This window comes from Mustela nivalis (assembly GCF_964662115.1).
Source record: "Mustela nivalis genome assembly, contig: HAP1_SCAFFOLD_681, whole genome shotgun sequence".
In the NCBI taxonomy this organism is placed as follows: Eukaryota; Metazoa; Chordata; class Mammalia; order Carnivora; family Mustelidae; genus Mustela; species Mustela nivalis.
The window spans coordinates 77,384-93,205 of record NW_028135982.1 but is presented as its reverse complement, the minus strand read 5'-3'; the positions used below and the strand labels follow the sequence as shown (position 1 = coordinate 93,205).

Genomic DNA, 15,822 nt, shown 5'->3' with positions numbered 1-15,822 from the left:
ACACCTATTGATTCTGGCATAGTGGGCCTGTGCGGAAATCTCTCTTCTTCATCCCTCCTCCTTCTCAGTCTTCCCCTCCTCCACCTCTTCCTCCTCCTTCTTTGATGTGTAAACCAAGGTATTTGGGGAGCAGGGAATGATGTGATGTTTGGGATTTACTTTAAAATATATCCAGACCTCCCCTCTCCCCCAAAAACAAAAATACAGGCACGTTGGGGGCAGTAGAAGGAGGAGGGCCTATGAAACAGTTGGGGAAGCAGAGTGATAAGTACTCGGAAGGGCTGGGATCCTTCTGCTCTACACACTTTGGTGTATGCTTGAGAATTTTCATAATAAGAGTAATCAAACAAAGACCAAATAATGAGGCTTTCATTCCCTATATCTAAATGACCACATCAGGGCATAGAATGCACTTTCATAGTTGCTCCCCTGGCAATTTATTCTGATTCTCCAAATAAGATTCCAGCTCTCATCCTACCTGTCATAGTCTCTGGATATTGCCTGGGAACGTTTTCCTCAACAAGGCCTTGCCAGGCCCACTGCTAGGGAATGTATTGTTTCAGATTCTGTACTCAGGTTTTAAAGATTTTTTTTAATTTATTTATCGGGGGGGGGGGAAGAGCGAGCACAGGCAGACAGAATGGCAGGCAGAGGCAGAGGGAGAAACAGGCTCCATGCTGAGCAAGGAGCCCGATGTGGGACTCGATCTGAGGACGCTGGTATCATGACCTGAGCCGAAGGCAGCGGCTTAACTAAGTGAGCCACCCCGGCATCCCTGTACTCACATTAAAAAAAAAAAAAAAAATTGACCAGTTTCCCGTTTGGAGTGACTCGAATGCAAGACTCGCTGTAAGCCCTTGTCTTGCTGTGTCCCATCCCTTTCTAAGGACTGCTTGTGCTATCTCTGGGAGATCACAGCATTGGGAGGGGCAGCCCAGTCCTGGGCTATTACAGCAAAGTTGCAGCCTGAAGGGCGCACGTGAGATCTGTGGTTTGAGCTGTCAGAGTCTCACGGAGGAAAAAAAGAGAAATGAATCATCATTTGACCATGACATTCCCACTAAAGGGGAGGACAGTGGGAGAAAGAGCAAGGGAAGAGGAAAGAAAAATCTCAAAATAAATGTGGGGTGGATGGCAGGAGGAGGAGGGGGTCTCGGAAATTGGGGGCAGGTGTGGCGATCGAACCAACGCTAGCCACAAACACACGATTCCGCCCATTCTAGAGCGGACTGGACATAAACATGCTCCCACATCTACTTGTCGGCTGCGTTTTGTCGGCCGGCCGGTAGCGAGGTGATTCTTTAAGAGCTCTCAGAACCCAAACTTGTGGCCACCCCGCAGCTGAGCTGAAGTGGAGCTGGGAGCGGCCCAGATGACCCGAGGCTGCCAGCTGACCACCTTCCTCCCTACAGATCGCTGGAGCCAAGCTCAGCGGGGGAGAAGCCACGCTCGCGGGTGGGTGCCGGGGCTAAGGGCGGAAGCCCGGTTCCCACAGAGGCCTCCGCGCCCAGGCGGCTGCAGCGGCGGCGCCCGGGACTGGAGGCCTGACACCCAGACGCGCCCCCCTCTCTGGACAACCGGCCGCAGAAGTAAAGGGCCAGCATCCAGCCACGGCTATGCTTCCCGCGGGACAATCTCGGGAGAAGGTCCTGGAAGAGGTTCGCAGGCCGATATTCCAAGGGAAAGGGCGAGGTGGGGAAGGAGCACCCCTGACCCTCCCCGCCCTCCCTTCTCTGGCTCAGGGGGCATCAACAGCGGTGGGGCTGCTCTGCAGAAACGTAGGCGAGGTTGTAGTGTCGCCCTCCGCCGATCGGGGGCAGGATCACCTGCTGGCTCGACGGTAGCGGCCCTCGCGCCTCTCTTGGCGGAGGCAGGCGGAGGCGGGCCTGCAGCGTCCTCTTTCAATGGCCGGGCGGGGGCGTTGCCATGTTGGAGGAAGCAGTGCCTTCTGTGCGATGGAAACGCCGTGGCTTCACCGGTAGCGTCGGGGAGCGCAGCCTCCTACCTTTCCTCCTCGCTCGAGTGTCGGTGCTGAGAGGCGGCGGCCGGCGGGATGGAGAGAAGTAGGATGAACCTGCCCAAGGGGCCGGACACGCTCTGCTTCGACAAGGACGAATTCATGAAGGTGCGCGCCTGGGCTCTGCTCCCCAGAGCCGGGCCGTGGGTGGCCTGCCCTCCTTGGCCCTCCGGGGCCTCTCCTCGGGCTTCTCCTGCGGGCTTCCTGGGCTGTCCCCGCCCCGGACGGGTCCTCGGTGGGGACCTCACTGCACTTCGCAGTGAGTCTCTTGGCCTCGGGTGGGCTAGGTGCAGCCTGGAGAAAGCACTCCTGTGAAATCGTGCACATTGAATGAAAAGGCCTGAAAGTTCAGGGCAAGTGGTTTTGAGCTAAACGTAAAAGCCCCGGACCCGTAGGACCCGCCTCTGGTACCGTGCAGCACAGTCAGACCGCCGCTCCCCCGGCCTGACAGAAGCCTCCCAGTGCCTTGTGCCTAGAAGCTGAGCGACTGTGCGTTGAACACATCTCTGAACACACGTACTTACCAGAAATGGGGTCAAAAAGGCACTTAACCTAACGTTTATGCCTGACTTTCGTCTTAAGCTCCCGGAATGAGAAATCTGAAAGACTGTACTGTCCTTACTGGTTCTGGTCCAGTACTACAAAGCATACCAAGCTCCTTTTCGAAAGTTGCCCTACTTCTCTTGGTGAGGTCAGCCTGAAGCTGGCAGCAGATAACTGTAGGACATAAACTTACAGAATAGAAATTTAAACTGAAAAGACTTTACTGACAGAAAGGTTCATCAGACATAGCCTTGAAAATGTCCCAAGGTTTGAATCAGAGCCAGGAGGAGCTTTATCTGTTTTCTGTATCCCTCTGGATCTGTACTTAAACTATCAAAACGTATATGTTTAATTTCTAAGGATTGGGATTTAGTAGCTGGTTTCAGTGTTAAAAAGTTTTGGCTCTGTAGGTACCTAAAATTATGAAAAGAGTTTGAATTTCTTACTTTTTTATGGCTTCAAGTCATAATATGTTTTTTTCTTTTTTGGGTTAACCAGCTAGTTCCTTTTTGATACTTGCATTCAGATCACATCTCCCAAACTCTGGCTTTATAAGTGCTTATGTCTGGATCCTCTGCGGTGTGGCCATATCATTTTTAATATGTAGGGATGCCTAGACGAAGGTATATTGTACTCTTGTTCCTGTATGGTGATGTTAAGCCACTGTAATAAAAGGTGTAAATTGAATGGAGTGTCTGAAGGAGAGCACAGAGTGAATTCTCGGATCCAGAAACCTTTTGTTAACGAAGGACACGTGACGAGGAGAGAGGTCATTGGAAGAAGAAAAGGCACAGACACAGACTTAAAGAATCTCAAAGCACGGAAGTCTCTTTAGCTTGTCTGTCTTTGGACTTCGTCAGGCTTTCTTTGGGCCTAACACTAGCATTTTCTCGCACTTGCTCGCCCCGCCATCTTTCTCACTCTGAGCTGACAGAATGCCTTTGGTCAAAGCAGCTTCGGAAAATAGAAATCTCAAAATAGCAGTTCTAAAGTAGGACTTAGAGGTAGGAAGAGAGCAAACTGGGAAAGTGGCTAGAATGCCAGCAATTCCATATTCTTTCAAGGCTCTGACATTTCTGAATATAATGTACAATTTGTAGTGTTAATGAACGTGACCCCTTCATACATAGAAGGAAAATACATGGAACAGCTGTTCTGTGTAAAGTGGTATTGATCTTCTATGTGGGAGCTGGAGATAAAGGTTATTTGCAATTTGTGTTTCCCTCAGAGAGATGTTTTGTTAAGTTACAGTTCCGAGGCAGAAATGAGTGGAGAGCTTGCTGTCGGGGTTGTATTTCTACATAGGTGTCTTGTTTGGCACATTTTGGAATGAGACTGGGATGGTAGAAAGGGAGATGGGGTGGGGCTGCGGGTTGCACCTTGGACACTGCATACATTGAGGGGTCCACGTTGATGCAGTCTTCACGGTAGAGCTGCAGTCAGGTTTACAGCAGGAAGTTGCATGGTCATATCTGTTGAGTTCGAGCTGACTGGTGGCAGGAGACTACTTAAAAAGTCATGTTTATGAGATCTAATGAGAAATAGAAGGGGAAAGGTATGCAAAAGAGGTAGGTGATCAAAGTGCAGGAATGGCAGATGGGGAAGGGTCACCTGGGGCAGAGGCACTGGCAACATCATACTTTGTCGGCTTAGAAATACGAAAATCCTTTGGGTTGACAGCCAACTAAGAGATGAGCAGGACATAAGGTATTGGTAGTAGGGGGAGAAAGTGGCATAACATATAAATTAGACCATTTACATGAGTGTGCTATTGACATCACATGTAGCCTTCCTCTTCCATCTCAACATATGACTTCATCTCCAGTTGTACAGAAAAATTAGCAGCCATCCCACGGGACCTCCTCCATCCTGCTGATCATGATCCCATTCTTGTATTTGTCCCCTTCTCCTCCTCGCCTGGTACGGGGAGGGGCTCTCCTTCCTCCTCGGGTTCAGTCTCCACTCTGGCTCGGAGTCCATGCCCTCCCGCCCTTCCAGGAGCCTGGAGGATCCTCTCCCCTGCACTCCTTCCCATCACGCTCTCCTGTTTGATCCTCTCCCACTTGACTGCCCCACCTCTAGGTATTGCCCTGTCACTGTCGCGCATCACAGCCAGTGCTCAGGGGTTGACTTGACTTTCCCACCTTCCACCCTTCAGGCCCTGTCGTTCCACTAAAGAGTTCTTACCAAAACCGTTTCTAAGTCAGCGGACCCAACCTTTCTCTGTCTCCTTACTTGACATCGCAGTAGACCAAATGCTCTGCATTGCTTCCTGTCTTTCTTCTACCTCTCTGATGTGTCTCCTGTGCAAAGTCATGCTCCTGGTAGCCACTGAATGCTAATTATGGGCTCAGCCCCGTGTTCCTTTCTTTCCCTAGATGACCTTTTGTGCAGCTTCATGACCACCTATCAGCAGGTAAGGCAGATTCCTGTCTCTGGCCCACACGCCTCCTGAGCACCAGTTCTGTGTATAGGACTTGCTAACCTTTCTTCTCGGATGTGTCTGTGGCCCCTCAGACTCATCAGGTTCAAGACGGAATTCATGAGCACCTCCTCCACTGAAAACCACCTTTCTTATTCTATTGCCTCTCTCAGTAAACACTTCATCCGTTTAGCCTGGAGTCGGGAAACCAGAAGTCGACTCCTACTCTGTCACCTTTCCAAAATCTAGTCTGTCACACCAAGTCCTGTGGATTTCGCTTCCTAAACCTCTTGAGTCCATATACATCTTTCCATCTCTTCTCGTACCTTTGCAGTGCGCCCTTGCCATCACACCATAGAAGCTTCTCACCCAGTCTCCATGCGCCTTCCTTGTCTTTCTGGCCCCTGGTCTACACTGCAGGCAAGCCACTCTTGTCAGAATGTGGATGTGATCTTGTATGTACCAGGTGACTGGTCAGTCCACCAGCTCTTGGAAAACTATTTTCCCATGCACTCAAACGTATTTCAAAGAGAATCAGTCCCCCATGGGGTAGTTTTCCTTGGTAGACAGTTTCTTTCTGTGCTGAGCCAGTCTGCCTCCTTCGAACTTCTCTGTGTCAGTTCCTCTATGGAACCTGTGGCTTCGTTGGCACCCCGGGTAGGCACATGAAGACCTTTTCCATGAGAAGTGAAGGCAGGAGCCCTCTGGACGGTGAATGTATGTACCCTCATGTTCCATAGGTAAAAGAACCGTGTGTGGGGGTGGGGGGGTAAGTCCTTGAGGCTTCTCCCTGTTCTAATTGGGTGAACTGGGAATTTTGAGACAGGCAGCAGGTCCTGTGTGTCCTTGTTTGCAGGGAGCATGCATTCTGATGGACAAAACGGAAAAGGGGAAGAATGAGCAGCTGCTCAGATCTGTTTGTACTGTGCTGGTTGATTAGCTGTGACCTGCAGATGTGGGTCCCATCCTCGGCTCTGCTCTCTACCTGCTTATGTCTGACTTGGGGCAAATCACTCGCCTCCGGCCTTCTGTTTGCTTGTTAGTATAATGAGGTGGTGCTTATCTATGTGATCTTTGCCAGCTCCTCTGAAAAGACTCCAGTCCATCCTGGCTTGCAGATAAGGAAACTGAGGCCTGAGGTGTGATGACTTCCTTTAAAGCCACACAGCTAGTTGGGGCCAATCACAGGCCAGATCTCCTGACCCCCACGCATCAGTCCTTGGAAATCCTACTGTGATATGTTTCTTTCCAGAGGCCACAGGTGGGAACTGAGGGAAGTGGGACAATCAGAACATTAAGAATAGCGCAGAAGATGGCAAAATGTCCGCATGCCTTGGCACCTGCATTTCACCAATAGGGCCACCTCTTACCTTAGAAGAAGTTCCCACAGGGCTGGTGATCTGGATGCCTGGCCTGGAGCTTAGCTACGGTAAATGGGACCAGAGGGAAGTGATGGCTGTTTGAGGTGGACTTTGTTGACGGCGGCTGGAGATAGCAGCTGACAGAGGAGGAAGAGGGAAGAGTGACAGACGGCAGATAGCCGCAGGCCCGCAGGTCAGCCACTGTTGCCCAGGGTCACCCATCCCCAGGAGCTGTCTTCGTATCACAGGAGCTGAGTGCTTACCCTGTGTGTTCTTAGTTCAATGTCACGTCTTGATGACAAGATTCCATTCTCTTCCGCATCAGTTTGAGACAGACATCGTAATGAAATTCTAATTAACCAAATATGAAATGTAAGCCTGGAACTCATTTTATAGAGATATTTTCTTATGTGAACTACTTTCCCTGATGATAGAGGAGTTGTGACGATGTAACATCAGATATAGTTTATCTTATTGGCACTTGTAAGTGGGGTTCCCGGCAAAAAAGAACTGTTTTTTTTGTTGTTGTTGTCCTCCCTTTTGATATTTTCCATTCCTTTTTTTTTTTTCTTGTGAGCAGTCATCTGATTTATAAAAAGATGCAACAAAAAGTAAAATGGTACAAGATAATCAGTTTCAAAACATAAAAAAAATGAGTGTCTTTAGCCATAGCTCAGAACAGAGGAACTCGGTAAGGAGAATTGCTTGTATGAACTGGCAACAGGAAAAGTTGGTAAAGGAGAGCTGAGGAACTCTATTAAGACATAGGAGTGAGGGGCTCCATCATCATCTGGCATTCGCTCAGTGTCGTCTGTATGGTTAGAGATGTCCATGATGGGAACTCCAGCAATCTTCTGGGTCTGGGTCAGCTGATGCCACAGTGTAACACTCTGAATTACTTCCGTACTGAGCAGTCATCTGCATAGTTTGTCTTGTGTGTACGTGGTAATCGTTTGAATCTTGGCTCTTTCGCAATCCTTAGAGCCTCTTGATACTTTCACCCCGGTTTCTCAGTTTCAGCCATTACACAGTCAGTTGTACAACTGGTACACTTGGCACACAGCCCATCCATCATTGACCGGTCAAGTTTGGCCTAAATAGAAAAGTTGATAAAGTCGGTACCAACCAGGATGTGGTAAGTCGGCCCAGCTGTGTGTTTATATTGGAAAAAGCAGGAGGGATGTTGGGGGACTTCTCTTTCCTTGAGTGCATGGGATCCTTCTTTTCTTTCTTTTTAGGTTTTAATCTGTCCTTCTCTCGGAGAAGGATCTCAGAGCTAAGCATTCGCTTCCCGGTCACATACTTTCTTGTTTTCTCTTGCTTCCCCATGTTCACACCATGCCCATTTCTCCTTGCTTTTGATTTTCTAATTCACTCTTTGTAGTACCATAAAACTTATTTAAATAAAATGTTGGCCTACTAAGTTATTGATTATTAGTAAGTTCTTTGTTCAAAATTTGAGAGCAAGAAGTATTATGTAAATATGTAAATATATCTTTTTGTTATTTAACTAGTCTTACAACATTTAGTATCAAATTTCTTGAAACATTTAAACAAATTAATCACAAACTGGGGCTTGGGCTCTTTCTTTCTTTCTTTTTTTTTTTTTTTAGTAATCTCTATACCCAACATGGGACTTGAACTCAGAACCCTGAGATCAAGACCGGCACGCTCCAGTGACTGAACGAGCCAGGTGCCCTTTGGGCTTTTTGTTTTTAAGTTCCTCACGTGAGGGGCTGCCTTAGTGGCTCAGAGGGTTAAGCTTCTGCCTTCAGCTCAGGTCATGGTCTCAGGGTCCTGGGATCGAGCCCTGCATGGGACACTCTGCTCAGCATGGAGCATGATTCCCTCCCTCTCTGCCTACTTGTGATCTCTCTGTGTGTCAAATAAATAAATAAAATCTTTAAAAAAAGTTCCTTAAGTGATTCTAATGTGTGACCAGTGTTGAGAACTCTAGCACTGGATAATTCCTTTAAATAGCTCAAGAAATTAATTTTGAAAAGCGAACTAAAAGCCTACATAGATTATGATTGGTGTTAAATTGAGGGGAAAAAAGAGATAAAGAGAAGAAATCAGCTGGAACAGAGTGTAATTAGGTACTCAAATATTTGTTAGATGGATAAATACATTTACGGAATGTAGAGTTTTTTTTTTTGTCTCTTCATAAATATGTCAAATGGGTATATAAATTCAAGAAAGGAGTTTGATATAAAATTGATGAAAATGTTAGAACAGAAGTTTTTTAGAATTTCAGTGTTACTATTTCATGATGCTTTTAAGATGATCTCTCTGTAGATGGTGGGAAGATCTTGTTAGCATATGTTTTTAATTTCTCAAGCTTGAATAATTTAGTCACCGAACAAAGATTTAGAATGAGTTTTGGGAGACACAAGTCCTAGATTATGTCCCCACCTAGCTGGGTCAGAGATTTGAGAGCAGGGGCTGGAGGGAAGAGCTCCAAGGACATTTTTGTATACATGCTGATACCTTGGGCGCGAACACTCTTCCCACACTTCCTGTGGCTAGCTCCTTTGTGTCATTTGGATTCAACTCATTGTTCTATATTTTCTGGTTCATCCAAGTTAAAATACATCCCATTTGTCACTCAGACCTTTACTGTGTCCTTTTTTCTTTTTAGCTGTGATCACTATTCATTAATCACTATTTGATCACTGTTCATTAATATAATGTTTGTTTACATATTTATTTTCTCATTTCTGCATTAGAATATCTGCTCCTTAAAAGCAGAGACCTTGTCTTTTCTTTTCATGACTATGTCCCCAGGTCTTAGAGCAGAGCTGGAGTTGCATGATAAATATTTGAGGAATATTTATGGCATATACAGGGACATTTATTCATCTCTGTTGTCCATTGTTTTCAAGAATGGTTGGAAACACACACATACGTGAGCTCACACAATCTTTCTATGTCTTTCAACCCCTATGTAGTGTGCAGATTAGTGCTTAACTATTTTGGTTTCTTGTCTCGATGAAATGGGACATGTTTCAGGGCAGAGCTCATAAATTTCATATGCCCTCTTAGTACTTCTCATCATTACAGAGTGATGCTTCTGGGGGATTCTGCTTCTCGTGGACATAGTATATAGTGATTTTATAAGTCCATGTATCTGGGAAGGAGTGTTTTACTTTTTGGCAGCTAAGAGAACTTCAATCTTTCCAAATTCCATGTAATTTTCATAGCATTAAAGCTACTAATTTCAGATTATTGGTAAGTTTTAAATGATTAATTCCCAGGTTACTTTGAATTAGTCTTTGTTTGCCATCCCTGATTGCAGCTAGTTAGTAAAGTAGCTAAACTTTTAAACTCTACTTGGTTTTAATTTTGAGTGATGTCACTGCTTCTCTCATGGTTAATGGTTCTTAATTACCTGCAGCTTGTCTGGTTTGCTCATTTATTTTCCTGTGTTCCAACACCTCTTGTGATCTCCCAACTTCTGGCCTTTTGGGGGATTTGTACTTGAACTGGGTTCAGATAGGAAATACCCCTGAGTACAAAGAGAAGATATTTTTCTTCTAACTTCACTATCTCCTATTATTAATGTATTACATTGTTGTGGTACATGTGTTACAACTGATGAACCAGCATTGATACAGTATTAATTAAAATCCATGGTTTACATTAGGGTTCACTCCTCTTTCTATAGTTCTGTGGGTTTTGACAAATGTATAATGTTATTTACCTACTGTTGGTATCTTACAGCCTAGTTTCATTGCCTTGAAAACCCCTGTACCTCATCTATTTGTTTCTTCTCCTCTCTCTGCACCCTCCTCGCTCACCCCACAGCCCGGGATCTTTTGACTGTCTAGAGTTTTACCTTTTCAGAGGCACCTGGCTGGCTTAGTTGCTAGGGCATCTGACTCTTGATCTCGGGGTTGTGAGTTCTAGCCACCACATTGGGTATAGAGATGACCTAAAAAATAAATAAAAATAAAAATTTTGGTTAATTTTTACCTTTTCCAGAATGCCATAGAGTTGGAATCATATAGTATTTAGCCTTTGAGACTGGTCTTTCACTTAGCAATATGCATTTAAGGTTCTTCAAAGTCTTGTGGCTTAATAATTCATCTTTTAATTGTCGAATAATCCGTTGTGTGGGTGTGGCACAGTGTACCTGTTCACCTACTGAAGGAGATTGGATTGCTTCCAAGTTTTGGCACTTCAGAGAATGAAGCTGCTGTAAACATCCGTGTGCAGGTTTTTGTGTGGACACAAGTTTTAAGCTCTTTTGGGTAAATACAAAGGAGCACAATTACTGATCTTATAGTGAGAATGTGTTTAGTTCTGTGAGAAACTGCCAAGCTGTCTCACACAGTGCCTCCCATTTTGCATTCTGACCAAACAGTGAATGAGAGTTCGGTTGTCCCACATCCTTGCTAGCATTTGGTATTACTAGTGCTTTGGATTTTTTATATTCTACGTGATATGTAATAGTACCTTGTTTAAATTTGCAATTTCTTAATGACATACAAAGTTGAGCATCTTTTCAGATCCTTTTTTTTCTTTTTTAAAGATTCTATTTATTTATTAACAGCACAAGCACACAGAGAGGTAGCAGCAGGCAGCGGGAGAGGGAAAAAAGCAGGCTCCTCTCTGCCGGGGGCCCAGTGTGGGGTTCAGTCCCAGGACCTGAGCTAAAGGCAGATGCTTAACTGACTGGGTTTCCTAGCCACCGCTCTTTTCACATTTTTAAATTAGGTTTGATTTCTTGTTGCTACTAAGACATCTTTATATTATATTTCTTATTTTAAGTCCTTTACCATGGATGTGTTTTGCAAATATTTTCTCTACTCTGTGACTGGTCTTTTCATTCTCTCTCTCTTTTTTTTTTTTTTAAGATTTTATTTATTTATTTGTCAGAGAGAGAGCGAGCGAGAGTGAGCACAGGAAGACAGTGGAAGGCAGAGTCAGAGGGTGAAGCTGTCTCCCTGCGGAGCAAGGATCCCGAAGTGGGACTCGGTCCCAGGACGCTGGTATCATGACCTGAGCCGAAGGCAGCTGCTTAACCAACTGAGCCACCCAGGCGTCCCGTTTTTCATTCTCTTAACAGTGTCTTTTACAGAGAAGTTTAATTTTAACAAAGTCCCTCTCATCCATTTTTTTCTTTCGTAGATCATGCTTTTGGTTTTATATCTGAAAAGTCATTGCCAAATCCAAGGATCCCTACATTTTTTTTTTTATGTCATCTTTAAGAAGTTTTGCATTTTACATTTAGGTTTTGTGAAAGGTGTGAAAAGTTTGTTTTTATTCTTTTCATTTGTTTGTTTTGTCTTATCAATGTCCCATTGTTCGGTTCCATTTGTTGAAGACTGTCCTTGCCATTGAGTTGCCTTTGCCTGTGTGTGTGGATGTTGTTCTGGGCTTTCCACTCTGTTCCAAGCACCTGTCTCTTTTGCCAGGCACCTTCTGTCTTAATCAGTATAGCTTTAATAGTAAGTCTTGAGATTGGATGATGGCAATCCTCAATTTCCTTTTTCCCCCTGCACTTTAATATTTTGTTGACTACTCTGGGACTCTTGGTTTTCCAGTTTTCCATCCAAATTTTAGAGTCAACATGTTGGTATCCACAGAATAACTTCCTGGCATTTTGATTGGGATTGCATTGAGTCTGTCGATCAGTTTGGGAAGAACTGACCTCTTAACAGTATTGAGTGTTCTTACCCAAGATTATGGACTTTCTTTCCACCTCACATCTTACCTTGCTTGTTATCTTTCATCAGAATTTTATACTTTTTCTCATATAGATCTTGTGCATATTTTGTTAGATTTGCACCTAAGTATTAATTTTTTTTGGTATGCTAATGTAAATGGTCTTGTGTTTTTAACTTCAAATTCCACTTGTACATTGCTGGTATATACGAAAGCAATTGACTTTTTAAATTTTTTAATTAAAATTCAATCTCGTTAACATATAGTGTACTTTTAGTTTCATGGTTAGAATTTCGTGATTCATTGGTTGCATACAACACCCAGAGCTCATCCGAACAAGTGCCCTCCTTAATACCCCTCACCCAGTTACCCCAACTTTCCCCTCTCCAGTAACCCTCAGTTTGTTTCCTGTAGTTAAGTCTCTTGTGATTTGCCTCCCTGTCTGTTTCTATTTTTCCTTCCCTTCTCCTATATTCATCTGTTGTTTCTTAAGTTCCACATGTGACTGAAACTATATGGTATTTGTCTTCTTCTAGTTCCATCCATGTCCTTGCAAATGGCAAGATTTTGTTCTTTTTGATGGCTGAGTAATGTGTGTATGTGTGTCTGTATACCACATCTTCTTTATCCATTCATCTGTTGATGGACATCTGGGCTCTTTCAATAGTTTGACTATAAACATTGGGGTGCTTTTGCCCCTTCAAATCACTTTGTGTACTTTGGATAAACATCTAATAGGGCAATTGCTAAGTCGTTGGGTTGTTATATTTTTAACTTTTTGAGGAGCCTCCATACTGTTTTCCAGAGTTGCATTCCCACCAACAGTGTAGGAGGATTCCCCTTTCTCCACATCCTCGCCAACATCTGTTGTTTCCTGACTTGTTAATTTTAGCCATTTTGACTGATGTTAGGTGGTGTCTCATTGTGGTTTTGATTTGTATTTCCCTGATGCTGAGTGATGTGGAGCTCTTTTTCATGTGTCTGTTGGCCATTTGGATGTCTTCTTTGGTCTGTTCATGTCTTCTGTCCATTTCTTGACTGGATTTTTTTGTTTTTTGGATGTTGAGTTTGATAAGTTCTTTATAAATTTTGAATACTGGCCCTTTGTCTGATACATCATTGGAAAGCAATTGACTTCTGTATTTTAACTGTGTATTGTGGAGACTTGCTATAATCACTTGACTAGTTTCAGGAGGGTGTGGGTGTGAGGTATGAAATCTTTGTATTTTCTGTAGATAGTCATGTCATCTGTGAACAAAGTTTTATTCTTTCCCAGGTTGTATACCTTTTGTTTCCTTTTCTTACCTTATTTCATTAGTTTGGCCTTCCAGTATAGTATTGAATAGTAGTAGTAGGAGAGATATCCTTGCCTTGATTCCCTGTCTTCTATTTTCTCAGTATTAATATCATGTTAGCTGTGGATTTTTGGAGATATTCTTTATCTAGTTGAGGAAGTCCTCCTAATCCTAGTTTCCTGAGGGTTAATAATGAAGAGGTGTGGATTTTGTTAAATGTTTTTTTTTTCCCTCCCTTCATTGATATGATCATGTGATTTTTTCTGTTGATATGATGGATCACTTTGATATTCTAATGTTGAACATTTTCTAATGTTGCATACCTGGAATAAATCCTACATGAACCTGGTGTATAATTTTTTAATATAGTGTTTGCTTTTATTTGCTAATTTTTGTTGAAGATTTTTGTGTCTGTGTTCATGAGAGATACTAGTTTGTAGTTTCTTTTCTTGTAGTATTGGTTTTGGTGTCAGGGTAATAATGATCTCCTAGAATGATTTAGGAAGTATTCCTTCTAGTTTTACTTTCTGGAAGAGATTTTAGGGAATTGTGTAGTATTCCATAAATGTTTGGTTGAATTTACAGTGATTGGGATTGTTAGCAGTAGCCATCCCTTCTTTCATCTGATATTAGTAATTTATGTCTTCTACCCTTTTTTCTTTGTTTGCCTGGCTAAGGGTGTATCTGTTTTATTGATGTTTTCAAAGAAACAGACTTGGGGTTTATTGATTAAAAAAAATTCCTGGTTTTAATTACATTGATTTCTGCTCTAATTTTTATTTTTTTCTACTTCCTTTAGGGTTTTTTTTTTTAATGATTTTATTTGACGCAGAGAGAGTCAGTGAGAGAGGGAATACAGGCAGGAGGAATGGGAGTCAGAGAAGCAGCCTCCCTGAGCAGGAAGCTCTGATGCAGGGCGCTGTCCCAGGACCCTAGGACCATGTCCTGAGCCAAAAGCAGATGATTAACCAACTGAACCACCCAGGAGCCCCTCCTTACTTTAGATTTGATTTTGTTGTTGTTGCCTAAAATGGAAGCTAATATTATTGACTTTAATCTTTTTTTTTCTAATATTTGCATTCAGTACTGTATTTTCCCTTTAAGCAGCATTCCACACATTTGGCTACATTGTATTTTGTTGAGACTGGTCTCCTGTCATTTAGAAGTGTGTCATTTAATCTCCATGTATTTTGGACTTCTTCAGCTATCTTCTGTTACTGATTTTTAATTCCATTGTGGTCTGAGAACATACTTGGTATAATTTTTATTTTTAAAAATTTGTTGTGTTAGGTGCCTCGTTAGCGCAGTAGGTAGCACGTCAGTCTCATAAAAATTTGTTGTGTTTTGTGGCCCAGAATTATTCTGTCTTGATGAGTGTTCCATGTGAGCTTAAGAAGAATGTGTGTTGCACTATTACTGGGCGAAATTGTCTGTGTACATCTGTTGTACAGTAATTGATGGTGGTGTTAAGTGTGCCATGTCTTGACTGAATGTCCACATCTGTCAGATCCTTGTTGCCCTGCTGCTGGATCGGCCCATTAATGATGGAGAAGAATTGAAGTCACCAGCTATGATAATGGAATTGTATATTTCTCCCTGCAGTTCTGTTAGGTTGTGTCTCACCTGTGTTGATCAGGCACACATACGTTAAGGATAATTGTGTCTTCTTGGTCAGTCGATTTCTTTATCATTATGTAATGCTGCTCTTTATGCCTGATAATTTTCCTTCTCTGAAATCTGCTTTGTCTGAAATTCATGTAGCTACTCCATTGTTCCTGTGATTAGTGTTACTTTGGATTTTTTTAATGTATCCTAGCATTTAACTTGTTGATATTTAAGTTGTTTCATTTTTCATCAAAATATAATTCACAAAGCATAATAGTTGCCATTTTAAAGTGTACTCTTCTCTGGTTTTTAGTATATTTACTGTGTATATGGTACATACGTCACTTCTGTCTAATTCCAGAAGGCTTCCATCACCCGAAAAATAAGCCTCTTAGTTCCAATTCTCCCCTCCCCTTATTCCCTGGCAATCATGAATCTACTTTCTGTTTTTATGGATTTGCCTTTTCTGGAACATCTCATATCAGTGGAATTGTATAACACGTGACCTTTTGTGTCTGGCTTCCTTTAACCTGAGAGTAGAATGTTTTCAGACTGCACTCGTGTTGTAGCATGTAACAGTTTAATCATTTTTATGGTTGTGTAAGAGGCTCTTCCACATTTTATGTATCCATAAAATGGATGATGGATGTTGAGTATATACTCTTTTGGCTGTTATGAGCAGCGCTGCTGTGCACATTCATGTACAGGTTGTGGCAGGAACATCTGTTGTCAGTTCTGTCGGTGTCATACCCCTAGACGTAGAACTGCTGGGTAATTGTACGTGTGTAACTTCTTGAGGAGCTACCGAGCTGTTTGCTGCCTTAGCCACACTATTTTACATTCTCACCGACAATACAGGAGGGTTCCAGCTTCTCCACCTTCTTGCCAGCACTTTTCTTCTTCTTTTTTTCT

The 15,822-nt window shown here is 43.2% G+C and overlaps 1 protein-coding gene and 1 pseudogene across 23 annotated transcripts in view; one reads left to right on the top strand and one right to left on the bottom strand.

Annotated features, from left to right (window-relative positions):
* LOC309857380 (conserved oligomeric Golgi complex subunit 2-like) overlaps positions 1 to 15,822 on the top strand; it is a gene marked incomplete at its 5' end in the record, with an annotated part of 224,882 nt that overhangs the window by 168,994 nt on the left and 40,066 nt on the right. For 4 of the 22 annotated variants that reach the window (XR_014307669.1, XR_014307670.1, XM_082750104.1 and 1 more), the window contains one exon: positions 1,893 to 2,125. The exons of 1 other annotated variant lie outside the window; for it this stretch is intronic. Coding sequence is in view for 3 of the 21 variants with exons in the window: in XM_082750104.1 (XP_082606230.1) it covers positions 2,054 to 2,125 (72 nt within the window). 17 more of the 22 variants (XR_014307664.1, XR_014307665.1, XR_014307666.1 and 14 more) reach the window with 13 other exon arrangements.
* Positions 6,924 to 7,815, bottom strand: LOC309857379 (rRNA-processing protein FCF1 homolog pseudogene; annotated as a pseudogene). The gene has a single exon. The product of its transcript is annotated as an rRNA-processing protein FCF1 homolog pseudogene (transcript).